The sequence below is a fragment of the Triticum urartu genome, chromosome 6A (genome assembly GCF_056163025.1).
Source record: "Triticum urartu cultivar PI428250 chromosome 6A, HENAU_Tu73, whole genome shotgun sequence".
Lineage (NCBI taxonomy): Eukaryota > Viridiplantae > Streptophyta > Magnoliopsida > Poales > Poaceae > Triticum > Triticum urartu.
The window spans coordinates 567,118,463-567,146,415 of NC_141878.1; the positions used below are offsets into that span (position 1 = coordinate 567,118,463).

General features: G+C 47.7%; 3 protein-coding genes across 3 annotated transcripts; 2 read left to right on the plus strand and 1 right to left on the minus strand.

Moving 5' to 3' along the window:
• The first annotated feature begins 9,886 nt into the window (after positions 1–9,886).
• On the plus strand, positions 9,887–10,273 carry LOC147966388 (uncharacterized). Its single transcript, XM_087530813.1, has one exon. The coding sequence runs from the start codon at positions 9,887–9,889 to the stop codon at positions 10,271–10,273; it is 387 nt and encodes a 128-aa protein (XP_087386939.1).
• A 1,071-nt stretch (positions 10,274–11,344) lies between these two features.
• Positions 11,345–12,936, plus strand: LOC125512816 (uncharacterized). The gene is made up of 3 exons (XM_048677895.2): positions 11,345–11,761; positions 11,851–12,293; positions 12,385–12,936. The coding sequence occupies exons 1-3, from the start codon at positions 11,353–11,355 to the stop codon at positions 12,754–12,756; spliced, it is 1,224 nt and encodes a 407-aa protein (XP_048533852.2). The 5' UTR covers positions 11,345–11,352; the 3' UTR covers positions 12,757–12,936.
• A 601-nt stretch (positions 12,937–13,537) lies between these two features.
• LOC125512815 (protein neprosin-like) lies at positions 13,538–16,208 on the minus strand. Its single transcript, XM_087528874.1, has 6 exons — positions 16,049–16,208; positions 15,886–15,972; positions 15,403–15,585; positions 14,364–14,576; positions 14,091–14,237; positions 13,538–13,974 (listed from the first exon to the last, which is right to left on the minus strand). Exons 1-6 carry the CDS (start codon positions 16,190–16,192, stop codon positions 13,612–13,614), a joined length of 1,137 nt encoding a protein of 378 aa, XP_087385000.1. The 5' UTR covers positions 16,193–16,208; the 3' UTR covers positions 13,538–13,611.
• Positions 16,209–27,953: the final 11,745 nt, after the last annotated feature.

Sequence of the window (27,953 nt, forward strand, 5' to 3'; positions counted from 1 at the left end):
TAGTTGTCTGTCGTACCCATCCACATGTCATCATTGTCTCTATCACCATTTGGGTAAGGGGTGTGTCTCGTGATTCATTTGACAAATGAGACCCTAGGGTTGCCTTCACCATCTTCTACAAGATGGATGGCATAAAGGTCCTCGGCCTTGGTGATCGCGTAGAGCATGTCCCCAAGGAATGTAAAATCGATGATACGGAAATACGGCATAACCAATGGCCTCGCCACCCATGCTCGCTTACCAGGTCGGCACAGGATGAGAGGGTACTTCCATATGTTGCCTGTGACAGCAACAAGATCGTCAGGTGTCGACCGCATGAGCACCTTCCGGATCTCAAAGTTCTCATGGGCCTTCCTGATGACGGAGTCCAGCTCCGGCAGCGACACCGTGACACCGGAGAAGTGGTTGTACAGTGTGTACGTGTGTATTTGCACAACGTAGTCCACGCGGTCGAGGGCGATCCAATCGTTGGTGGAGCCGACGCATGTCATGGTCCAGGGAAGAGGGAGCTGATGGACTCGGCTGTCCGGGAGCGCCTGATAGGCGCCATACTCATGGACAATCCAAGGCAGCCCCTACCGAGGGGATCCATGGAGGCGCATGGCAGAGCGCCACGAGCGGCACACAGCACGGAAGCTGGCATGGTCGGCGAGGTGCGGGAGGCGGGGGATGACCTGGCCTAGGAGCTCTGGCAGAAGGCTCGACCACTCCGGACTCGACGCCGCCATGAAGTCAGCCTATCGATCCCGTCGATCGTATGTGCTAGGTTATGCGAGCCAGCAAAGTAGCGTCCGTACGCGCCCGCAAAAAAAGTAGCGTCTGTACGTGCCGGCCTAGCGGGGAGGCTGATATATATAGCGCGGCCCGAATAGGACATGGGAAGACCGATCGATTCCAGATACCTGTTGTCTCAGGGTTTTCCTAGGGTTCCACCTTCTCCTCCGGCGATCAAGCCGGAGTCCACGAGAAACCTCGTCAGCGTCCGCTCGACCCAACCGGACCAACGAGGGCTACCACCTGCGGCTGTGCAGTCCGATCTGCATGGCTGATCCCAAGAGGAGAGAGGCTGAGGGGATGGAAGGGACGGAGTTAGGGTTAGATGGAGATCAGAGGGGAGAGATGGGTTCTGGAGACAATGGTAAGGCGATCGGGGGAGAGTTGGGAAGGGAGGCAGGCGGCGGGAGGCTGGAGGACGGAAGCAGGCCGGGAGTTGGCTTGGGGGGAAGAGGTAGATCGGAACAGGAGGAGGAAGTTTTTGGTGAGTTCTTAGGACCCCAACCTGACTTGGAAGACCAATTCGCTGGCATGAAGCTGTACGGAGAGGAGGAACAAGACCTTGATTTCTCAGAGGAGGTTGAGGATCTGGTGAAAGATGTACGCTGGCTGGCTCTCTTTCGTGTCCATACCACGAAGCCGTTTAGCCACGCGGCTCTCTTGTCCCAGATGAGGAACGCATGGATGGCGGCTCAGGGGGTCACTTTCAATGTCAAGGGACCAAACCTTTTTCTCGTTCAGTGCCACTGTTTGGGGGACTGGAAGAAGATCATGGAAGGCAGGCCATGGCTGTTCAGGAGGGCTCCGGTGGTGTTGCGGGAGTATGATGGCTTTTCAGACGTTACAAAGTATAGGCTAAACAAGTTCCCGGTGTGGGCTCGAGTTAAAGGACTGCCGGATGGGTTGACTAGGAGGAAGGAGCTTGCAGAAAGAGTGGCAGCGAAGATTGGGGAGCCGCCGTTTAATGTTATTGTCAATGAGGGAAGGATAAATCCAGCAAGCATTCTGCGGGCAAGGGTGTTTATTGATGTTAACACACCTCTGGTACGTTTTGTACCTATTACGCTGAAAGAACATAAGAAATTCAGCGTCTACTATGAGAAGCTACCGGATTTTTGTTATGCATGTGGCAGGGTGGGTCACTTGGCAGATGAGTGTGGTGATGGAGTTCATGATCCGAGGACTTTTGAGTGGGGTGATTGGCTGTTATGGGAGTCTGAGAACCCAGCAGACCGTCCTTGGATGGGACGGGCTGGTGATGATGGGGGTGGCCGTGGAAGGATGGGGGGAAGAGGTGAAAGAGGAGGTAGAGGTGGGAGGGGTGCGGGAGGAGTAGGAGGTAGGGAAGGGCCGATAGTAGGCCGGGAGGATGGGATGCCCAACACAGCGGGGATGGAGGTAAGGAGGCAGACCGGGAATGAGGGAGAGGAGAAGGGGGCACGCAAGCGTCTTGTTGCTGCAAATGGCACGCTCATGATCAGGGGTCAACCGATGCCTAATCTTGCTGGCAAGGTTGCGGTGAACGTGCTCATGATTGAGGGATCTACTTCAGATGGAAGCAAGACGGTGTCTACTCGGGAGAAGAACCAAGTGACCAAAAGGAGGAAGCAAGATGGGGGGAGGAGATGGATGACATGGATGTATTAGCGGCGGCCTCCCGTGAGGAGGATCGCCGAGCCCAATGAAAACCTTATGCTGGAACTGTCGCGGAATTGGCGATCCCGCGACGGTTCGTGAGCTCCACGATCTTGTGGAGGCGTGTGCGCCGACGGTGCTATATATTGTGGAGACGCAAATTGCAAAGTACCGGGTGGAAGGCTTGGCGGGTAGACTAGGTTTTGATATTAGTTTTGGAGTAGGTAGTAGTGGGAGGAGTGGAGGTTTATGCTTGTACTGGAAGAATAACATCAATGTTGAAATAAAAACTTTCTCGCAGTATCATATCGACTCGGTGGTAACGGAACCAAGTAAAGATCCTTGGCAGCTCTCATGCTTCTATGGAGCTGCTAATAGGAGTTTGAGGTATAAAACGTGGGACACTATGAAAATCCTACGTGGTGAAAGCTCACTACCTTGGGTCTGCATTGGCGATTTCAATGAGATCTTGAGGCCGGAAGAGCAGATTGGACCAAACGAGCGAGATGCTGCTCAGATTGCTGGCTTTAGAGAGGCAGTTGATGTGTGCGAGCTGGCAGATCTAGGGTACAAGGGATTAGACTGGACTTTTGAGAAACGAATTGTGGGCGGTGATTATTGCCGTGTTTGGCTGGATCGTGCTTTGGCGAGCCCGACATGGTCATTAATGTTTCCGTTTGCCACTTTGGAGCACTTGATGGCGGCAAAGTCAGATCATAGCCCTATTTTGTTGAGCAATGAACTTGATACAAGTGAGGTACGACTGTCTATGAGGAAACCATTCAGGTTGAGTGCATGTGGGAAAGGGAGCCGAGCTTTAAAACTCACATTGAGCAAATCTGGACGGAGCAGCAGCCAGCTACCACAGCTGCAATGCTCTCCGCAAAGCTTGTTACGATAGCAACACAACTGAAAACCTTGGGACGTGAGACCTTTGGGTCTGTCCGCCAGGAGCTGAGAGAGCTTCGATTGAAGCTAGCAGCCTTGAGAGCTGCACCGGACCGTGTAGGGCCGAGCCTTGAGGAGAAGGAGGTCCAGGATAGGATGGTGGAGCTGTCATATAGAGAAGAAATCATGATGAGACAGCGTTCACGCATTAAATGGCTTTCGGAAGGAGATAGCAATACACAATATTTTCATAAAAAAGCAAGTGCAAGGAGGGCAAGGAACAGAATAGTTCAGCTCCAGCGACAAGATGGCTCTATGAGCTCAGATCCGGAGGAGATGGCAGGGATGGCAATAGAATTTTATAAAAATCTGTATACATCAGAGGGCACCATTGGCATGGAGGAAGTGCTATCTCATATTCCTGTGAGAGTTAATGGAGATATGAACACAAAGCTTACTGCGCCTTATACGAATGAGGAGATAAAGGAGGCACTTTTTCAGATGTTCCCGACCAAGGCTCCCGGTCCTGACGGTTTCCCGGCACATTTTTTCCAAAGGCACTGGGAGCTTTGTGGAGATGAGATAACATGTATGATTAAAAGAGTGCTAAGTGGAGAGGACTCACCGGAGGATATTAACAAAACGTTCATCGTTCTAATTCCCAAGATTGCAAGTCCGAAAATCCTAGGACGGTTTCGGCCTATAAGTCTTTGTAACGTCATCTACAAGATAGCGTCAAAGGTCTTAGCCAATAGGCTGAAAGTAATCCTCCCCGAGGTGATCTCCGAAGAGCAATCCGCTTTCGTCCCTGGTCGTCTTATAACCGACAACTTTATAACGACATACGAATGTCTCCATTACATGAAATCAAGGAGGATCAAGTATAATCGGTTTTGTGCGTTGAAGCTCGATATGATGAAGGCGTATGATAGGCTAGAATGGCCTTACCTTAAAGCTGGCATGCTTAAACTGGGTATTAGTCCAGTGTTCACGGAGGCGGTCATGAGGTGTGTTTCATCAGTTTCTTTCTCTGTTCTGTTTAATGGTGGAAGGTTAGATGATTTCAGGCCCTCCCGAGGAGTGCGACAGGGGGACCCAATATCCCCATATCTCTTTCTCTTGGCAGCGGAAGGGCTCTCGTGTTTACTGGAAGCACACGGAGGTGGCGTGAGGGGCCTCTCAGTAGCGGCTTCTGCCCCTGCTGTGAACCATTTGTTGTTTGCCGATGATAGCCTCTTATTTTTTTGAAGCAACCACAGAGAGTGCTGCCAGGATGAATGAGTTGCTGAAACTATACTGTGATGCCTTAGGACAGCGAATAAATATGGACAAGTCATCCATTTATTTCAGCAAAGTAGTTTCTAAGGCAACCCGGCTGGAAGTTAAAAACGTGCTAGATGTTCACAATGAGGCGCTGTCTGACAAATACTTGGGCTTACCAAGTGATGTTGGTAGAGCCAAGGAAGGATGTTTTAAATATCTCAAGGACAGAATCTGGAAGCATGTCCAAGGTTGGATGGAGAAGTGCTTGTCTGCGGGAGAGAAGGAAGTCCTCATTAAATCGGTCGCCCAAGCAATACCAACGTATTCTATGGCGGGCTTCAAGCTATCGCGTGGTCTTTGTCAACATATAAACAGTCTTCTTAGGAAGTTCTGGTGGGGCAGCAAGCAAGGCCAGAGGAAACCGGCTTGGGTATCATGGGAAACAATGTGCAAGCCAAAATTTATGGGAGGAATGGGTTTTCGTGATATTGAGCTCTTTAATCTTGCACTACTAGCTCGCCAGGTGTGGAGGATTCTTCAAGAGCCAAATTCTCTAAGTGCTAGAGTACTGAAGGCGAGATATTTTCCGGATGGTTCTATTCTTGAGGCGACCTTGGGAGGTCATCCCTCCCAGGTATGGCGGTCACTGATAGAAGGTCGAGATGTGCTTGCTTTGGGCTTAATAAAGAGGATAGGCTCGGGGGAGAACACAAGCATATGGCATGAGAATTGGTTGCCGAGGGACTACAAGTTAAAACCTATGTGTTCCATCTCCCCTGATCCTCCTCAAACTGTCTCGGAACTCATTGATCCAACATCACGGACATGGAATAGGCAAGTCCTTATGCAACATTTTGTGAAGCCTGATGTTGATGTGATTATGAGCATCCCGCTTAGCTTTCGAGTGCAACAAGATTTCTGGGCTTGGCACTATGATAAGAGAGGAGTGTTTTCTATACGGTCTGTGTACAAGATGATCTCAGCTATCAAACATCAAAGAGAGGAGTGGCTTGAACACCGTGCGAGCAACTCCAACAAGGAGGCAGAGAAGAAAGCATGGTCTCAGATTTGGAAAGTTAAGATTCCATCAAAGGTCAGAGTTTTTGTCTGGAGATTGGCCCAGATGGCATTGCCAACGGGGACGGTGCGCCATAGCAGGAAGATGGCGACCTCACCAGCTTGTTCAATATACAATGAAGAAGTGGACTCTTGGCGACATTCTTTGTTTGATTGCCGCATGGCCAGGTGTGTTTGGGCTCTGAGTGATGAAGATGTCCTTGAACATATGCTATCCAATAGAACTGATGATGCGAGGCTATGAATTTTTTGGCTGTTTGAAACCACGAATCAGCATGATCTTGCCAAGATCCTAGTCATGATGTGGGCTATATGGTGGGCTCGGCGGAAAGCTATCCATGACAATGAGTACCAAAGTCCGCTTTCAACGTTCAGTTTCGTCAATCGATATCTCGATGAACTTGAAGTGGCAAACCTTGGAAGAACGACGACTACGAATCCGGCTGTCCAGCAGAGGCCAGCAAGCTGGCGGCCACCTGATGATGAGGCGTGTGTGAAGATAAATGTGGATGGCGCTATCTCTCGTCAAGGAACCACAGGAGCGGCAGCGGCAGTTTGCAGAGACAGACTCGAAAATTATTTGGGAGCTTCGGCAATTGTTTTTGATGGACTAGTCGATGCACCAAGCCTAGAAGCCCACGCATGCAACGAAGCTCTTGTCCTGGCAAGGGATCTCAATATTTCACATGCGATTGTAGCATCGGACTGCCTGCAAGTCGTCACAGATATCAAGCAAGGGGCTAGCTCCCCGTATGCCTTTCTGCTTAGAGAGATCAATGAGAGGGTGAATGATTTTGTTAAATTTAGCTTCTATTTTGAGAGGAGGGAGTCGAACTTTGAGGCGCATGCTTTGGCTAAGGCAGCGTCGTCGCTCCCGGCGGGTCGCCACATGTGGCTAGGGATCCTCCCGAATATCATTTGTATTTCTTCTGGTTTGAACTTTGAATAAAATCCCTAGTTTCATTAAAAAAAAAGATACCTGTTGTCTCTGTGCCTGCCAATGATGGGGATTGGCGGGCGACTCCCGGACCAGACCGACCGACCCACCCCCTGAACCGGACGAGTCGCTGATTTATAAGGTAGGTCATGGGTCACGAGTACCCCGTGACGGTCGGGCGTAGACTAGCCAGCCAAGCCAAGCCAAGCCAGGCAGCGCGGGAGCGCACCCAGCTACCACCGCCGGGCCGCACTCATTCTACTCCGACCCCATCTCGCGTCAGTGCGTTTTCATACAAATCGCGCACCCAAAAACCGCGTACGAACCGATCGACGGATTCGACCGAGCCAGCGGGGTTGGAAATTCGAAAGGGTCGGCCCGCTCGACCGGCCACGACCACGAGAGAGGGTTAGCTTTTTTTTTTTTTTTGAGGGTAGAGAGAGGGTTAGCTGGGACTGTAAATGTGCGCAGGTGGGCGCGTGCATGGATTCAAGGGGAGACCTACCGTCGGTCCATCCTCTACTGTACCTCTACCACGGATGCGTACGCGCCAAATGGTTTTGAACCGCAGCGGTTGTTGATCGTTGCCGATAGGTCGCGATCGACACGCTCCTGGCCGGCGGTTCATGACATTGTGCAACAGCATCTTCAAAGTAATTTGTCTGGCTCCGATGAGGAAGGGACGATGACGGCGACGTGCCATCGGCTCGCTACACTGCTTGTAGTCGTGATTAGATGATCTACGGACCTGAATGTAAATTTTACTTCTAATGTTTTATGTACTACCTTGAGAGCTGATGAATATATTGGAAGTTTCTCGAGAAAAAAAGAAAGTAATTCTTTTTTGATGCCGTATGCATTGATATTATTTTGCGAGCCAGACATCGAGGATATCATGTCTGTGTAAAAAAAAAACTCTTCATTAATGAGATATTCGGTTTCGTTTCTTAGAAAACTAAATCTCCCGCCCATGATTTACTCTTTTTTTCTTCTTCAAAAATGAACAAATCTATTCTAAAAGTATAAAGCATCTCAAGCATAACAAAGATTACATTGACATTTCGAAACCACTGAGTGACCACTATTACCACTAGAACGAGTCGCTGACACGTCGCTGGCGCCGGAGCCGGCTTGACCTTGTCGATGAGAGCCAGGAAGTGTTCGGTCACGTGCCTCTAGGGACCGACATCCTGAAGCCGCAGTAGTTGTCTTTGAACCCTCGCGTAGATCTGAAATACTTCACACCAAATCTTGTCACATGACAAGGAATCCTATCCTCACCACCCTAAGGAGACGACATGAATCTACGCCGGAGCTTTGTCGACTATGTCCAGATGAACGAACTTGAGAAGAATCAAAGCCCGAAGGACAAACTTGAAGAAGAAGTATCACCATCAGCCAAGCGTCGCGCCTGTGAAGACTAAAAAAACTAACCTAAACTACTAACCGGAGCGGAGGCACCAGGGTTCGCCTCCCCACCACCGGCCGCCAGAGGGGAGGCGAATCCTCCAACTCAACGGTGAAGCATGGAGAGAAGAGTTTGTTCTAGCCGCCTAGGGTTAGTGGAGGAAACCGCCTGCGACTTACTCACGTGTACTCGCGCTTCACCTTGTGACAAACTCAATCAAACATTTAACTCTACCAAGGCATGAACTGCCTGGCTCACCATCGGCGTGAGTGGCGCCTGGCTCACAATCAGCGTGAGTGGCCTCTTGTACATCTGCAGTTAAGATTTTACAATTTTTTATTATTCTTATCCAGATGCCCAGCTGCCTAAATTCAACACACTTGAAAGTCTAGATTTTACAATTTTTGTTCTTCTTATCTAGACATCCACTACGCCTCTCGGTACAGTTAGAAGCCCTTCAATCTGTACATGAACCGGTGCCAAATGGTTTTGAACCGCAGCGGTGGGTATCATTGTCGGTTGGTGCTTGCCTTTTCTCTTTCGATCTACTGTATTCAGCGAACATTATGGCAGTACAACTACACGAGCAGTAACAAAATTACATCCATGCCTTTAGACCAGCTAGCGATTACTATAAATACTGGGGTGAGCCGAAAGCACACCGCCGTCATCGTCCATTCCTCATTGAAGTCATGCAAACCTTGTTGTAGTAGACAGTCCTGAAGTTGTTGTGCTAAGAGCCGAAAGAACCATCGCACCAGAACAACAACCGCCACCGTTGAAGAAAAACGTAAATCATAAGGATCCAACATATAGACACATGAACGTAGACAAACGAAAACTGGACGCATGCATACCCACCGAAGACAAGCGCTAACCGAATTTCATGAGATTCGCCGGAGACACACCTCTACACGCCCTCTGATGACGCTAGATGCACCGCCGGAAGGGGGGCTAGGCGGGAAGAACCTTATTCCATATTCAGGGGATCGCTGCCGACTCCATTTCTTAAGCAGGACAAAAACCCTAAACGGACTTATAAAAATATTTAAAAACAAAGCATGAGCCTTCCAGCTGGCAAGTTTCCACCATGCCTCATGGCTTTTAGGCCACAGAAGACGAGACGAATCGATGGTGGCGCCAGCAGAAGGGGATGACCTAAACGGCTGGGATCTTTTCTTTATGTTTGGGGAAGAAAAGTAGTTCGATACGCTCGTAGTCGGCCGGAGATTCATAACATTGTGCGACAACATATCGGAAGTACTCCCTTCAGATGCTAGAAGGTAGCGTGTCATTGTCTGGTGTAAATTCTTTTTTGATGGGCCATTCGGTTTCTAGAAAATGGAGTCTCGATTTACCCGGCTAGCAACTTATTAATGTGTGAATTAAAATAATCCTCAAAGTCTTAAACAAGGCCTACTCAACCAGATTGGCGACTAGCCAAATGTGACACAATTCTAATTTGTAGGCCACCTATTACGTGCACGTTACAGAACCTGAGATACAATCTATCGTGATATTCCGCTTCAGTCAACTTGCTTCGCCATGGTTTTTTATTGATTTCGTTCGAATAAAATTGGACACGAGAAGCACCTCCATTCGGCAAAAATTCTGCTTTCAGGCGTATAAATTCAGTAGACGTCTAAATATATGGGTTGCCTGATATTTTTTTTAAACAAGTCAACTTTTTCAGTACATGTATCAACTCTCAACCCTTAGAGCATCTCCAACAGTGACGGCAAAAAACGCGCGCGCGGTAAAATTAGATTTTAGCGCGCGGGACGATTTCGTGCGCTTCATCGGAGGCGGGGAAATCAGGCGCGCGGAAAACGATTACGTGCGTGCGGGGAAAAGTGGACGGTCGCGCGCTAGATTTGACGCGCCGCTTCTGATGCGTCTATAAAATGCAGCGCCCGTCACGCACCGTTAAGTCGCTATCCACATCGCCACGCGCCCTTTCCCACTCTCTCTTCGCTTTCTCTGCCGCTTTCTCGCCTCGCCGCCGACATGCCACCGTGTCGCCGCACCGTCGGGGAGCTTCGGGCTACCGCGGCCTCGGCCTCGGCACCTTCGACACCCCCCACGAGGCCGCCCACGCGTACGACGCGGCGGCGTGGCGCCTCTCGAGGCCTCGGGCACAGATGAACTTTCAGGACGTCTCGACGCCTGAGCAGGTGCATGACCTCGCCCCTCCGCCGCGGCTAGTAACTGGCGCCGACCGTCAGGAATACCGTCGGCAGCAGCGCCGCCTCCTCATGGCTGAGGCGGACGAGCGAGCCATGGCGGAGTGACGCCAGCGCCACCCAGAGAACGCCCCCAACGAGAACGCCTTCTGGACGGAGAGGGGGACAAGGCAGCGCGCGGAACGGGCGGACAGGCGTCGTCGGAAGGCACTGGCGATATCGCAGTGCGATCTGGGTCAAGCATCATTCTTCTCTAGCAACGATGAGCAGTGGGAAGACGCGTTTCTTGATACGTCGGACGACACAAACGAGGAGAAGAAGGACGACGACTCCGAATAGTCTTGGTAGTTTCTAGTTTGTGATGTTGGTTGAACTTTGCTACTTTCTCTGTTCCGAATTACTTGTCGAAGAAATGGATGTATCTAGAACTAAAAAATGTCTAGATACATCCATTTCTACGACAAGTATTTCTGAACGGAGGGAGTATTTGTATTGACTAGTTTGTGCTGTGTGGTTGAACTTTGCTATTTGTATCGTTGATGATGAATTATCTATTTGGTTGAACTGGTTTGTGTTCTGGTTGCTCGTGCGCGTCTTTTTTTGCAGCGTCTGTTGAAGGGGGCGCGCGCACAATATTTTGCAACTGCTGTTGGAGCCAGTGTCCTGCCGCGCGCAAAAAACTGTTTTAGCGCGCCGCTCGTTGCACGTCTGTTGAAGATGCTCTTATAAACTGAACTGCATGAATTTGTCATGGAGGTGACAGACTTCGAACTCAAAGGACTACTATTTTAAAGACAAGGATTCAAAAATTGAAGCAACTGACAATTATTGAAAAGATTTGGAAAAACGTTACTTCCTCCGTTTTTAAATATAAGTCTTTTTAGAGATTTCAATAAGTGACTACATACAAAGTAAAATAAGTGAATTTACACTCTAAATTATGTCTACATATATTCATATGTAGTTTGTATTGAGATCTCTATAAAAACTTACATTTAGGAACGGAGGAAGTACTAGTAGTATACTCTCCTCTATCCTCAGTCGCCTGAAATGGACAGCGTTTCTTAAATCAAGGGGAAAAATGAAGGTTGGTTGGTTAAAGGACATGGAAGGTTTAACGCCCATTTAAACCCCACACTGCCCACCATTTCCGCCTCCCTATAAATACGCGCGCCTCCATCAACCCCATGAAATCCTCCAACATTCCTCGAATCCCCTCGCCATTGCCGCGCCATTCCGAGTCTCGGTCGCTAATGGCAATGCAGACGAGCACGGCGCAACCGCTGCCGCTGCCCCCGCGTCTCTCGACCTCCCCGCCTTCCTCGCCGGCCACCGTCGGCGCCCTCCTCACCAATGCTGCCTGCGCCAGCAGGATCCGGCGCGAGTGCCGCTCACCACGGTCCTTGCTGGCGCGCATTTTCGGCAGGGGCAGCGGCGGGTTCGGCTGCCGCATGCGCATGCCCCGCTACTGCTCCAGCGGCGCCGGAGCGGCCGCCGAGGAGGACGCCGTACAGGAGGAGGTGGCCGCGCCTAAGGTGGTCGTGGCGAGCAAGCAAGAAGCAGAGGTTCGCGAGTCGCCTCGGAGTTCCCTGCAGGGTACGTTAGTGATTACCGCGAACTCACTGAGTTTGTGATCGGCGTTGATGGTGACGGCCAACGGCGTGGCGTGGTTCATTTTCTAGCAGGGTTGAAGGCGGCGCCGGAGGTGTCGGCGGCGAGCCTCGGGCTGGGCGCGGGCCTGGTGCTGCTGCTGTCCAGGGGCGCGGCGGAGCTGAGCAGGATGGCGGAGCTGCGCGCCCAGATGGAGCGGCTGGTGATGGACGTCAGGGCGGAGGCGCGTGGCAGCAGCCGCTCCGACTTGTCTGACGGCGGCCATGTCGACGACGGTGCCAGCGTCGTGAAGGAGCGCATCGTCTTTGCTGACGCCGGCGGCGAGGACGCCTCGTTGTTCCGTGGTTCACGCGATGCCGCCTCGGCGTGCGGCGATGCCGGCGTTGGAGATGCTGTCGCTGCGATGGATCAGATGGAAGCGGAGCTCGAGGCGGAACTGACGCGCCTGCAGCTCGACTCCGACGAGGGCGACGGGGAGGAGGAATGCGTGAGACCGCGGCGAGATCACCAGCTCGAGGTACCGTGCACTCAAGCCGCCACTGCCGCCGGCGTGCTCGCTCTGCGCCAATTTGACGCTGTGCTGAACTGAATTCCCATTGATTTTGCAGTCCGAGGCGAAGAGCGACATCTCATCGGAGAGCGGCTCCCTTGCTTGCGTCCACATAGACGGTGTCCTCGGTGACGCGGCAAGAGATTGCAAGGAACACGAAGACAACGAGGAGGAGGAGGAGGAGGAGGAGGGAGATACTGACGAGGAGGTCGAAGAGAGCAAGCCGTGCCACGGCGGCGTGCCGGCGCGGGTGCTGGAGCGGAGGCTGCACGAGCTCCTGCAGTCGCGTCACGAGCAGCGGATCGCGGAGCTGGAGACGGAGCTGCAGCGCGCGCAGAGGAAGCTGCGGGACAAGGAGGGCGAGGTGTCCCGGTGGCGTGACACCGCCAAGCTCGTCTCCCGCCACAAGGACGAGTCGCGGCTCCGGTAGAACCAAACCACCGACGCCGACGATGGATATAGGCGCGCCCCGGTCTTTCGGTGGTCTCATCGTGTCACGATAGCTACTACCAACGAGTAATGAGTTGACCGAGTTTGTCATTTGTTATTATTACTTCCTCCGTTTCTTTTTAGTCCGCCACAAGTACTAAGTAAGAACCTGTTTGGGACTGCTCCGCTTTTTAAAATTCAGCTCCGCTTTAGAAAATACGAGCCAAACGGGGTAGCTCCATGATATGCCGCTCTATAAAAAAACTAGAATCTGGGGTACAACTCTCAATTTTTTATGAAGCTCTTCAGAGGGTGCTTCAAAAAAACTCTAAAAGCTGGAGTTTGGTAGAAATTACCCACCACTGCCACCACTTAGTAAGTGGATACCCCTTCGTTTCTTCCCCCTCAACCAATCAAATAGATCCTTTCCACCAAATTTTCCATTTTTGAAGCTGGAGCTAGAAGGAATCCAAACATTTTCTTGGGTAGTGCTACAATTTCTGAATGAAACCGCTCCAAAGTGAATTTAGTGAAGCGAAACTGATTTTAGTGAAGCGGAGCGCTCCCAAACAGGCCCTAAGTAGTAGTATGATTTGTTGAGAAGAAAGAAGGATGGCCGTTCGATTTTAATCTAATGACCAAACCACCGACGACGGATATACACGCGCGCGCATGGCTTCAACTTGTATCGTCTACCGTGGCGTTGCATTTGCACTCCCTCACGGCAAAAGAAAGAAGAAACAAAAATCAGCACGAACGGAAGTCGATGATATACGGACATACATCATGCCGCAAGACCACTTTGCATGATGTCTGTTTTATTAACTTTGTCGAGCCCATACATAGATTATTATCATCAGGCCCTCGGTCCACCATAGAAGAAAAGCATACCTAAATCCTTTCTAACTTCAAATCCATCGGCGGTGTATTTGGACCGATCGCTCGACCCATGCTTCACTCGGGATTTATCCGGGGTCACAAACCAGCCCTTATTATCGGCAATCTCGATGCCTTCCATGAACGCCGCTTTTCCGAATCCTTCCGAAGCAAAATGCCCGCTACCCATCTCCGGAGAGTTTGATGCGGCAGTCGGCCCCTCAACCTGCCCGCCCCAGAACGCGAAACCACCCTTGTATCTAATGAATTTGAATAATCCGCCCGGCCAATATCCAATTGGCATTTTATTGATACTCACCCACCAATGGCCTGATGTCGGCTCCTAAAATAATATAATTCAATATTAATTAGTTCATTATATGCCCATAAACAAACTAATAATTAGTTAATCTGTACAAGGTGCTTGAGAAATCGCAGATTTTAAGAATGACATAATACCTTGAATATTTGAATGTCTACTACTTTCTGTACTCTACCATAGACAGAGGATGGTTGTATTCTTGATCCAGGACCAACGTTGTGGTGGACTTGAACATATCCAGGACAGCTGAAGTCAACGCATGACTTCTTTGAATACCCATCGTACTGTGAAGTTTGTTCCAAGGCCAAAAACAAAAGCAAAATATCAACATACATTATTAATTCCTTATCATGCAAATATATAGCCAATAATAGCCTGTATGTATCCAAATAATAGTATGCATTACGTACCCAAGCAACATGAAATCTAACAAAAGCATCACCACTCAATGTTGGAGATACCCGAAGACCAGCGCCCATCCGATCTGTGTGTTGTCCTCCTCCATTTTCAATATTTATCCAAAGTGAGCTAGAATCCTGGCTACCTTTTTTAACCTTTGGCTCCCAAACATTTATTAGAGCACGCGCCCCAAATAAATCACCGACGTATCTGAGTCCCGCCCTCTGCAAGAAATCAAAGTAACGTCCGCAAATGTGAGGAATGAATACTATGTATAGATAAACCTGATAGGATATCACATGTTATTCACGTTATAAAAGATGTAAGGCGCCAATCCCATTAGAATTTTTAATTGGACCACTAATTAAGCTAAGAAGTTCTAGGTTATGTGACACATAAATCATATTATATTATTCATATTCAAATGCATTTTAAATGTTATCACTTTCGTTTCATATTGCCACGTTGTCGATACAACTTCAATCTTAAGATGTGTGGCCATTCACATTTTCGGAAGGAAAGACTAACAATCAATGAAAACAACTTAATGCTAAATACTAAGAATTTGGGACTAGTATATATGAAACTCTCCAAGAGAGTGTTACTAAAACTTGGTAATGAAATCGGAATTCCTTCATGTACAACTAAAATAATGCTCATACATAACTTATTTAGTAGATATAAGAATCTAAGGGCACAAAAATCATTCCTAACTACTCAAATGTTGTAGAGTACGAGGCCCTTCATTCACTATAAAATTGCCAAAAAACTCATTTTCCATAATAACTTGATGAATCTAAACCATTCTTATTGTGACCCTCGATGGAAAATTAACTGCTACCATCCAAATATGACTTTTTTTTCTTAGAGTACTTTCTTCAAATTTAATTAGATTATTTATAGTGTCTATGGTACATCTTTAATCCAACATTGTACATTTGATATGCATCATAAATGCAACAATTATATGCCAATTGGCATAATCAACCCTATCAAAAAATCCCATCAAACTATGATAACAAATTCATTTTGTAACTTATACAACCTCACCTCCCATTGCATATCGTTTTTGAGCCCATCAATATTGTGTGTTGCTATGGTGCTACTTCCATTACTACGCAGTATTGGAATTGTTCCCGTTGGGCACTTGATGATAGATGGTTGCACTTGTGAAAAAGAATCCGAAGGAAATGTTTGGGTATCCATCCAAACAGGGAAAGAACTTGGTTTCATCTGTTTGAAAATAAAGTAAACCACCATGTTACAAAATATTATAAATGTATCAGACAATACATACAAAACATGCTGTAGTTTTATTCATCATTGACATAGCTTATACTATGTCAAAAGGTTGTTACTTCAATTCACTTTCAATAGTCCAAATTTTCTAATGTGAAAAGGCATACCCAGAAAGATTACTGAAACAAGAAGGGAGTAGAACACACGGAAGCAACATATGTGGACTTAATTATGAACTGACAATATAGTGAGCAATTCATGGATGCATATCATATTTTTATGAAATTAATCTACCTGGATTTTATGGTCTTTCAGCAATGGGTGGTTAAATGCCGGTTGCTTATACACATCGATGCAGTCATAGACGTCCCCGTCTTCCATCTATTTTGACGTTTCCTTTGCTTGTTAGTCACCAAAATATGTGCTAAATATACATGAGAAGGTTAATTAGTCATACCTGAATGGTTTTATTAACTCCTTGATAAGTGAGAATCTGGAAACTATTTTCCTCTTGCCTTCTATATCTCACATCTTTTCCTCTGGTCGCTAGAACAAGAAATGACATGAGAAGAGTCACACTAATGGCTTGTGTTCCTTTCATTGTTAAAACCTGGAATTGTTGGTTTTGGAATTCCTATACCACCATATTTATATGCATCTGAGCGTACCGCACATTTAATGTTGCAAATAATTATAAGATATATCATAAGGAATTAGTTCATTGTACGCGTACAAAAGATATCATATATTAATTGCACTAATAATTATAAGATATATCATAAGGAATTAGTTCAGTGTCTATGGTGCATCTTTAATCCAACATTGTACTCCCTCCGTGCCGCAGGATAGATGTCTCGTAGTGCTTCATCAACGCAAGCCCGATCGAGGCAGACCTAAACATTGCAAAAACCCGCTTGACCATTATCGTATGTGTATGGTATGCCTGGGAATCCGAGATCCTCAAGCTCACATGTTTGTAAGCAATCCCTGAATGCTGCCATTTGTGCCTCCGCCCTAGTCCATAATAGATGGTATTGTTCCTGTTACTATGCAGTATTGGAATTGTTCTTGTTGGGCACTCGATGATAGATGGTTCTGCTTGTGAAAAAGAATCCGAAGGAAATGTTTGGGTATCCATCCAAACAGGGATAGAACTTGGTTTCATCTGTTTGAAAATAAAATCAACAAACTTATATTCATAGCATTCAACACCCCAAAACTTTTGTATCCTTACAAAAAAGGCCAAATTTGAGACAGCCAAGTCCCTAGCATTTTGCATTCAACACCCCAAAACTCTTGTTTACTTACAAAAAAGGCCAAATTTGAGACAAGTCATGGGAGTTTTGACTAAAATTTTGGCAGCATAACGCGTCGGGTAGCCATAGATTGAGGATCATAACATTCTATTTTTATAACTGAGATATCACATATGTACATGTGCGAGAAGAAATACCAGGATTTTCATCTCTAAGAGCTAGCTAGCTACTTGCTTCTCCAATACAACCAAGACACCAAGCAAGCTACCATTTGTTCACAATTCTTCTGAAAACTAATCAACCAGCGGGTCCATCCACCATCATGGCCTCGGGCTTCATGACCACAGTGGTCCGTCCGTCGTTCTTCAGTCACACCACAAAGCTTGTCCTGTTTCTGGTGTACCTACCGATGGAATCCTGCTGCTCCTGCACATGAAGGACAAGATGTCGAATCAACAAGGAAGAAGAAGAAACTACAAAAGGATCCAGAAACAAAGGAGCAGCTAGGTACCTCCATGGACCTGAGCTTGGGTTGAGGTACACCAACACATGCCAATAGTGAAAATAAGACATGTCAGCGAGAAGGTGACTGAAACATATATGCAAGCATCGCACCTATATATATGTATATAGGTACCTGATCTGGAGCTCCATTTTGTGCCTTGCACTAAGCTCGCTCTTCTTGAAAGCATGTTGATCATCTGCACCCAAGAATCAAAATGCAAGTATTTCAATTGACCCAGACGCAGGACAGTCTATCATGGCTATTCTGGCTCTGGGTTGCCAGTAGTGGTTATAGAAAAATATCACAACATCACAAGTGGATTCATTCACTCATTCATTGGGCGGCCGAGTGAAAAGAAAAACATCTTAAAAGTAAACGTTATGCTGCTACTAGGTGATACATATCCAAGGCATAAGAGTCATGCACGAAACAAACATGCCCATGTACAGAGGAGGCAAAGCCCAATCGATAGTGTCCGAAGCAAGAACAACATGGTTTCTGAGATCAAAACAATAACTGTTGGAAATATGAGCAATTTATCAAATGATTTTATTAATAGAAATATTAGATAAAGCATGACTAATATAGTAGAGATAAAACAAGTCATGCGTTCTGACAGAGAGAAGGTAAATAGTTTCTGCATATATGAACCGTAGCCTATCATATCTAAAGCAGACAGTATAGCAAGTAGCATATATGAAGTAGAACCTATCATATGTAGGACAAGGATTAGAACAAGGAACTGCGGCAGAACCTTTAACAGGAAAGACAAGAACACGTACGGGACAGCAGCAGCAGAAGCGCTGGACTTGGGGTCGGTGTCCTCATCTGTCATGTCGTCGAGGAGGTCGTAGACGTCGGGGAAGAAGTCGTCGTCGGGGAAGTAGTCGTCGGCGACCGGATCGTCCGTGATGAAGCAGCCAGTAGTCGCGCTGAGCGCTCCCCAAAAACCTTATCACCCTTCTCCCGTACAAGACTCAAAAGGTGCGGTTTCGGAGGCCTACTGTCCCGACCTGCGGTGCACGCCGCAAGACGGGATGGGGAAGAACGTAGCAGCAGCGCAGTGGTCGGAACTTTGTGGCGAGAGGAAGAGGAGCTTCTGTTGTGTCTCTCTGGAGAGGAGCGACCTCTCTTATATAGGTACAGGAGAAGGACGCGAAGAGGTTGCGGCCGAAGAGGCGCGCCGTTCGAATTCAGTGTCCACTACAGAAAACATTTCAACTCCCACGTGACCTTTCGTATACCCGTCGTGCGTGGCAAAAATTTAGATATCGGCTCGGCTCATTCCCGCAACCAGCGGCGCGGCGCATCGTGACGAGGCGTGGCGTGGCGTGGCGTGGCGAGGCGGGCGGCGAAGGAGGAGCGCGCGTGGATATCCCTCTTGTTCTCATGCTCGTACAAGTGGGGAAAGAACCTCCCTTATAAGGAGGTCCAACTCCCACTAAACTAGCAATGTGGGACTAAACTTTAGTAGTATCACTTGCCTTGCACAAATGGGCTAAGTGGGCCTCTAGGATTTATTAGGAATTTCTGAAATAGTTATTGGGCTGCCAAAAATAGACTAAATTCCAGCAATCCCCCACCAGATCCCAGAGGCACACAGAAATTTGCCTTTGGTTTCAAACATTGTTTTATATACCGGTACTGCAGTGGAGACTGTTAAGTTGAACTTCCACCTAGAACTATATGCTACACTAGTAAGCAACTTGAACAGTGGACTGGGCCTTGAACTGCAAGTTTTCTGCGAATCTAGCTTCACATAAAGCCTTGACCGATACATGGCTACCGTGGATCTTCCCCGCGGGTGGAGCTTATGCGTCATACTCCGTGACCTTTCATGAGTTTACTAGAGAGAACCCTACTCTCATAGATTGCGATGTTTGACAATCAGACTCATATAGGTGTGTTCTTCAAAAGATGTTCTGCAGGATAACATCTCTGCTTAAATAAGCCACTTAGAACACATTAAGATATACATCAACCTGCCATGCAAATTAGGAGAGTATTGCATCTTCATGGAGTGGTATTGTGAATAGTAAGGATACTCTCCTCTCAGTTGACCAACAACTTGTCTTCCACATCTAATTCACGGGATCTCCGATCACAAAGAATAGGTTACCACTGTGAACAACTCATATTGTGGGTCTCATACCCATCTCCCTCGATGCATTATCTATCACATTACGTGATAGACCCTTGGTAAAAGGATCTGCCAGATTTTTAGACGTTTGGATATAATCCAACGCAATAACTCCGGAGTTTTTCATTTTCCTGACAGACTTTAACCTCCTCTGAATGTGTCTTGATGACTTCATGTTATCCTTTGAGCTGCTCACTTTCGTGATCACAGTTTGATTGTCGCAGTTCATAAGGGCACCCGGTACAGGTTTCTCAACAACCGGCAAGTCATTCAAGAGCCGGCGAAGCCAATCTGCTTCAACCGTAGCTGTATCTAGTGCTGTGAGTTCTGCTTCCATTGTTGACCTCGTTAAGATGGTCTGCTTGCAAGACTTCCAAGAAACAGCGCCACCTCCATGAGTGAATACATAACCGCTCGTGGTCTTTATCTCATCAGCATCTGAGATCCAGTTTGAGTCACTATACCCTTCAAGCACTTTTGGATGCCCGGTGTAGTGAATTCCATAATTTGCAATGCCTTTCAAATAACGCAAAACTCTTTCTAGAGCTTTCCAATGCACATCTCCTGGTTTTGAAATAAACCGACTCAGTTTGCTAACAGCAAAAGAGATGTCAGGTCTTGTAGCACTGGCTAAGTACATAAGCGAGCCAATAATCTGAGAATACTTCAATTGGTCTCTAGCAATTCTTCGATTCTTTCGAAGCAACACACTAGCATCATATGGTGTTGGAGAGGGCTTGCATTCACTATAGCCGAAGCGACTCAAGATCTTTTCCACATAGTGAGATTGAAGCAATGTAATCCCACCATCATCGTCTCTCAACAACTTGATGTTCAGAATGACATCAGCCACTCCTAAATCCTTCATCTCAAAACAACGAGATAGGAAATCCTTGACCTCCTTAATAACATTCAGATTGGTTCAGAAAATGAGTATGTCATCAACATACAAGCACAGGATAACTCCCTCGCCCCCACCATGGCGATAGTACACACATTTGTCAGCTTCGTTCACAACAAAGCCTGCAGCTGTTAAAGTTCTTTCAAACTTCTCATGCCACTGTTTGGGTGCTTGCTTAAGTCCGTACAAATACTTCAGCAACTTGCACACTTTCCCTTCCTGACCATCTAGTACAAACCCATCTGGTTGTTCCATATAAATTTCCTTGTTCAACTCTCCATTTAGGAAAGCAGTCTTAACATCCATTTGATGAACGAGAAGACCATGCAAGGCAGCTAGTGAAAGTAGAACTCGAATAGTGGTCAGTCGAGCCACAGGTGAGTAAGTATCAAAGAAGTCTTCACCTTCCTTTTGGGTATAATCCTTAGCCACGAGTCGAGCCTTGTACTTTTCAATAGTACCATCAGGCCTAAGCTTCTTCTTGAATACCCATTTGCATCCTATAGGTTTGCACCCATAAGGACGATCAGTTATCTCCCAAGATTCATTCGCCAAGATGGAATCCATCTCGCTACGAACCGCTTCCTTCCAGTAGTCAACATCTTCAGATGCATAGGCCTCTGAAATAGAACTGGGAGTGTCATCTATGAGGTACACAAGAAAATCATCACCAAAGGACTTTGCTGTAACACCCCGGATATGACTTTCCCAATATGTTTTCCAACTCTTGCCGTTTCCGGCCTTAAGTTATTTTATTTTCTCGGGTTCGGGTCTTTGTCTTCGTGTGTTGTTATCGTTGTCGTGCACCTCTTATCATGTCATCATGTGCATTGCATTTGCATACGTGTTCATCTCATGCATTCGAGCTTTTTCTCCGTTGTCCGTTTTGCATTCCGGCGCTCCGTTCTCCTCCGGTGGTCATTTCTACATTTCCGGATTGGACTGAGACTTGCCAAGCGGCCTTGGTTTACTACCGGTAGACTGCCTGTCAAGTTTCGTACCGTTTGAACTTCATTTGATACTCCAACGGTTAACCGAGGGACCGAAAATGCCTCGTGTGTGTTGCAGCCCAACACCCCTCCATTTTGGCCCAAAACTCACCATAACCCTCTCCATCGTCTAGATCGTTCGATCACGATCGCGTGACCACCAACCGCACCTCATTTGGACTCTTCTAGCTCCCCCTATGCCTATATATAGACCCCCCCCCCGAGATCCGGATCTCCTTCTTCCCCGAAACCCTAGCCCTGCTCCATCCGCGCACCGGACACATCCGGTCTGCGCCGGACACTTCACGCCGCCGCCTCCGTGCCAATCGTGTGGCGCCACGTGGCGCGCCTCCACTCTCTCCACCGTCGGCCCGGGAAGCCCAGGAGGGGCCCCCGAGGCCCGTTGCCTCCCGCGGCGCCCCGCGCCCGACCCCGCCGCCAGCGCCTCGTCTCCGCCGCCCGCCGCCACCGCACCGGCCGCCGCGCGCCATTGCCGCCACCTACTCCGGCGGCCCACGTCGCCACCAACCGCCCGGCCACCTCGCCGTTCCGGCGGCTCCGCCGCGCCGGAGTCCGCGTCCCCGCCGGCGACCCGCGTCGCCCAGGCCAGATCCGGCGACCCCCGCCTCGCCGGCCACCTCTCCTCCAACTCCGGCGAGCTCCGGCGACTTCGGCGATGAACCTCGATCCACGTGCAGATCTCAAATCCAAATCGCCTCGGTTGACTTTTTCTCCCGAAACCCTAGTTCATATTGCCCTGTTCATCGTGCCGTAACTTTGCATCCGTAACTCCATTTTGGGCATATAGCATATCAAAATGTTCGTCTCAGAGAGTACATCATTTCATTCCATTGCATCATTTTCATTTGAGTTTATCTTGATGCCCGAAATGCTATTAGAAGAGTGCTACTTGAGATAATTGTCAGATCTGCTGCTTCATTTAGTTATGACATTTTTGCCATGATTATTGTGTGCATGATATGCCCATGAGCTCTACATGTGTTTTGTTAAGGGTTTTGCCATATTTCCAGAGGTGCAACCCATGTATTTTTGTGATGTGTGTGGTGACTAGCACAAGCTTGCAAAGTGAGGCACTTGGTAATGCTGATTTCAGGGACTTAGCATTTTCACTAAGTCCTTGAGCTGTTTATCTCATATGGCCATATGTTCATGTTGTTTCCTAGTGATCCATGCCTCTTTTGAGAATGATCAGTAAGGATGTTTTGTTAATCTTGTAGTTCTCTATCCATCCATGTCTTTGTTTGCAATTATGGAGCACCCTAACTTGAGTCAATCGAACTCTACTTTTGTCATTTCGTTAATCTGGGCAGATTGTCTACTTGTTAGCGATTTTGCCGATGATGTTGTAGTTGATCCGTGCATGCTATGCTATTGTTCTTGCCATGTCTAGTTTGCATTTTGTGTATTCTTGATGGGTGTATGCTGAGATTATCGTGAATTGCTCTGTAGTGAGTGCATCGAGCTCGTAAACATGCCTACTTGATATCTGTTTCAGCATGCTCCAGTTTTCACTAAGTCTGAGAACTGATTATGTTTTTGCCATGTTCACATGCTTGCAATTGTATTTTCCGATCCCTTTTGGCTCAAGGTCACTAAGGGACTTTTGCTAAGCTCTTTGAGTAGCTCCATGCCATACTTTACTTTGTCATGTTCAGGTCCTGTAGCATGTAGTTTTGTTGCTCCGAAGAGTGCTATCTGATCTGAAATTCCAGACAGGTGTTAATTTCACTAAGTCTGAAATCTGTTTACCATATGCATTTTTGCCATGCTTGTTTGAACCTGTTAATGGATGAATTGGCCGTAGCTCAGTGCTAGACTTTTGTTAAGCATCATGAATGCATCCCTGCCATGTATTTTGATGCCATGTTTGAATGTTGTAGCATGTTCATCTCATTGCATTTAGATGGCTACTTGCTGTAAATCGCAGAACGTGGTCATATTTGAATTGCTTGCCATTTCCAAACCGTAACTCCGATTCCGGCGTTCTTTATATCGTTTTCAAGCGATTTCATCTCATCTTTCCGGTGGCACACTTGGATTTCCAGGTTGAGGCCAGGTTCATGCATTCCTTGTCACATCTTGCATATGCATCCCGCATCGCATCCCGCATAGCATATCATCTTTGCATCATATTGCTTGAGCTTTGCACGTGGTTGATTGTATTCTGTTTGCTTGTTTGTCTTGTTTGGGTAGAGCCGGGAGACGAGTTCGCTAACGAGGAGCCCGTTGAGTTTGCTTTCGAGGATCCAGTCAACTCTGACAACTTTGCAGGCAAGATGATCATACCCTCGAAATCACTACTATCTTTGCTATGCTAGATTGCTCGCTCTTTTGCTATGCCAATGCTACGATGCCTACCACTTGCTTTCAAGCCTCCCAAATTTCCATGTCAAACCTCTAACCCACCATGTCCTAGCAAACCGTTGATTGGCTATGTTACCGCTTTGCTCAGCCCCTCTTATAGCGTTGCTAGTTGCAGGAGAAGATTGGAGACCGTTCCTTGTTGGAACATTATTTACTTGTTGGGATATCGTTATATTATCTTGTTATCTTAATGCATCTATATACTTGGTAAAGGGTGGAAGGCTCGGCCTCTCGCCTAGTGTTTTGTTCCACTCTTGCCGCCCTAGTTTCTGTCATATCGGTGTTATGTTCCCGGATTTTGCGTTCCTTACGCGGTTGGGTTATAATGGGAACCCCTTGATAGTTCGCCTTGTTTAAAGCTTTTCCAGCAATGCCCAACCTTGGTTTTACCATTTTCCACCTAGCCTCTTTTTCCCTTGGGTTTCCGGAGCCCGAGGGTCATCTTATTTTAGCCCCCCCGGGCCAGTGCTCCTCTGAGTGTTGGTCCAACCGAGCGATGTCCGGGGCTACCAGGGGCAACTCTGGGCTGGTCTACCCGACGTCTTGCTCATCCGGTGTGCCCTGAGAACGAGATATGTGCAGCTCCTATCGGGATTTGTCGGCATATCTGGGTGGTGTTGCTGGTCTTGTTTTAACCTGTTGAAGTGTCTTGAAGAACCGAGGTACCGAGTCTGATCGGAACGTCTCGGGAGGAGGTATATTCCTTCGTTGACCGTGAGAGCTTGTCATGGGCTAAGTTGGGACTCCCCTGCAGGGATTTGAACTTTCGAAAGCCGTGCCCGCGGTTATGGGCAGATGGGAATTTGTTAATGTCCGATTGTAGATAACTTGAACCTTAACTTAATTAAAATGAATCAACTGAGTGTGTTACCGTGATGGCCTCTTCTCGACGGAGTCCGGGAAGTGGACACGGTGTTGGAGTAATGCTTGCGCAGGTTGCCCTCTAGTTTCTCGCTCGCGCTTTGCCTCCTCTTCTCGCTCTCTTTTGCGAACAGGATAGCCACCATATATGCTAGTCGCTTGCTGCAGCTCCACATATTTTACCTTGCCTTACCTATAAGCTTAAATAGTCTTGATCGCGAGGGTGCGAGATTGCTGAGTCCCTGTGGCTCACAGATTACTTCCAAACCAGATGCAGGGCCTGATGATTCCGCTCCAGGTGACGCGCTTGAGCTCAAGTGGGAGTTCGACGAGGACTCTCAACAATATTATGTTTCCTTTCCTAATGATCAGTAGTGGTGCCCAGTTGGGGGTGATCGGGACCGTGTCGCATGTTGGGTTATCTTTTATTTTGGCGCCGTAGTCGGGCCATGAGTGTTTGAATGATGTAATGTTATTTTTGTACTTGATTGACGTGGCGAGTGTAAGCCAACTATGTTATCTCCCCTTTTATTATCTATATATTACATGGGATGTTGTGAAGATTGCCTAACTTGTGACATATGCCTTCAATGCGATTATGTCTCTAAGTCGTGCCTCGACACGTGGGAGCTATAGTCGCATCGAGGGTGTTACATTTGCAGTCCTCTGTCTCTTGCTCCTAATAGGCAGTTCATTGTTCTCCTCCACAGGACTTTCAAAGTGTTCCATCGAAATTGTAGGTTCGGTAATTGTAACTGGTTCCTAATTCGATGAACTAGGCATCTCCTGATTAGATGAGGTAGCCATATCCTTCATGGGAAAGATATCTTCAAAGAAAGTCGCATCATTCGACTCCATGATCGTACCGACATGCATGTCAGGTACCTCAGATTTTACAACCAAGAATCTATAGCCAATGCTATGAAAAGCATATCCCAGGAAAACACAATCCACAGTCTTTGGTCCAAGCTTCCGCTTCTTTGAAATTGGAGCATTGACTTTCGCCAAACAACCCCATGTTCGCAGTGTTGGGGAACGTTGCAGAAAACAAAAATTTTCCTACGGTTTCACCAAGATCCATCTAGGAGTTCATCTAGCAACGAGTGATCGGATTGCATCTACATACCTTTGTAGATCACGCGCGGAAGCATTCAAAGAACGGGGATGAGGAAGGCGTACTCGACGTGATCCAAATCACCGGAGATCCTAGCGCCGAACGGACGGCACCTCCGCGTTCAACACACGTACGGTCAGCGTAACGTCTCCTCCTTCTTGATCCAGCAAGGGGGAAGGAGAGGTTGAGGAAGATGGCTCCAGCAGCAGCACGACGGCGTGGTGGTGATGGAGCTGCAGTACTCCGGCAGGGCTTCGCCAAGCCCTATGGAGGAGGAGGAGGTGTTGGAGAGGGAGAGGGAGGCACCAAAGGCAAGGGTATGAGAGGCCCTCCTTTCCCCACTATATATAGGGAGTCCAAGGGGGGCGCCGGCCCTAGGAGATCCAATCTCCTAGGGGGGTGCGGCCAACGGAGGAATCCCTCCTCCCCAAGGCACCTAGGAGGTGCCTTCCCCCTTTGGGACTCTTCCCTTCTTGAAACCCTAGGCGCATGGGCCTCTTGGGGCTGGTGCCCTTGGCCCATATAGGCCAAGGCGCACCCCCTACAGCCCGTGTGGCCCCTGGGGCAGGTGGCCCCATCCGGTGGACCCCCGGGACCCTTCCGGTGGTCCCGGTACAATACCGGTGACCCCGAAACTTGTCCCGATGCCCGAAATAGCACTTCCTATATATAATTCTTTACCTCCGGACCATTCCGGAACTCCTCGTGACGTCCGGGATCGCATCCGGGACTCCAAACAACATTCGGGTTACTGCATATACATATCCCTACAACCCTAGCGTCACCGAACCTTAAGTGTGTAGACCCTACTGGTTCGGGAGACATGTAGACATGACCGAGATCGCTCTCCGGTCAATAACCAACAGCGGGATCTGGATACCCATGTTGGCTCCCACATGCTCCTCGATGATCTCATCGGATGAACCACAATGTCGAGGATTCAAGCAACCCCGTATACAATTCCCTTTGTCAATCGGTATGTTACTTGCCCGAGATCTGATCATCGGTATCCCAATACCTCGTTCAATCTCGTTACCGGCAAGTCACTTTACTCGTACCATAATGCATGATCCCGTGACCAGACACTTGGTCACTTTGAGCTCATTATGATGATGCATTACCGAGTGGGCCCAGTCATACCTCTCCGTCATACGGAGTGACAAATCCCAGCCTTGATCCGTGTCAACCCAATAGACACTTTCGGAGATACCTGTAGTATACCTTTATAGTCACCCAGTTACCTTGTGACGTTTGGTATACCCAAAGCACTCCTACGGTATCCGGGAGTTACACGATCTCATGGTCTAAGGAAAAGATACTTGACATTGGAAAACTCTAGCAAACGAACTATACGATCTTATGCTATGTTTAGGATTGGGTCTTGTCCATCACATCATTCTCCTAATGATGTGATCTCGTTATCAATGACATCCAATGCCCATAGTCAGGAAACCATGACTATCTGTTGATCAACGAGCTAGTCAACTAGAGGCTTACTAGGGACATGTTGGTGTCTATTATTCACACGTGTATTACGATTTTCGGATAACACAATTATAGCATGAATAAAGGACAATTATCATGAACAAGGAAATATAATAATAATGCTTTTATTATTGCCTCTAGGGCATATTTCCAACACGCAGATAAGAGAGTTTTAACCTTTTCTTCTCCCATTCCTCGAATGGAGTTATCTCTTTGTTCTTTGTGGGGACTCGGTTCAGAACATGACATGCTGTCAATATCGCTTCCCCCCACCATGCCTTGGAGAGACCCGATGTGTCTAACATGGCGTTAACCAAATCAGTTAGAGTGCGGTTCTTTCTTTCGGCCACCCCATTTGACTGAGGTGAGTAGGGAGGCGTCCTCTCATGGATTATACCATATTTCGCACAAAAAGCATCAAACTCATTGGAAAAATACTCTCCACTACGGTCGGACCTAAGCCTCTTGATTTTCCGATCAAGTTGGTTTTCCACTTCATCTTTATAGATCTTGAAAAAGTTCAAAGTCTCATCCTTAGATTTCAGAAGATACACATGGCAGTATCTAGTGGAGTCATTAATTAATGTCATGAAATATTTCTTTCCACCTTTTGTCAACACACCATTCATTTCACATAGATCTGAATGTATGAGCTCTAGTGGTGCAAGATTTCTTATTTCCGTAGTCGTGTGAGACTTACGAGGTTGCTTAGCTTGCATACACACT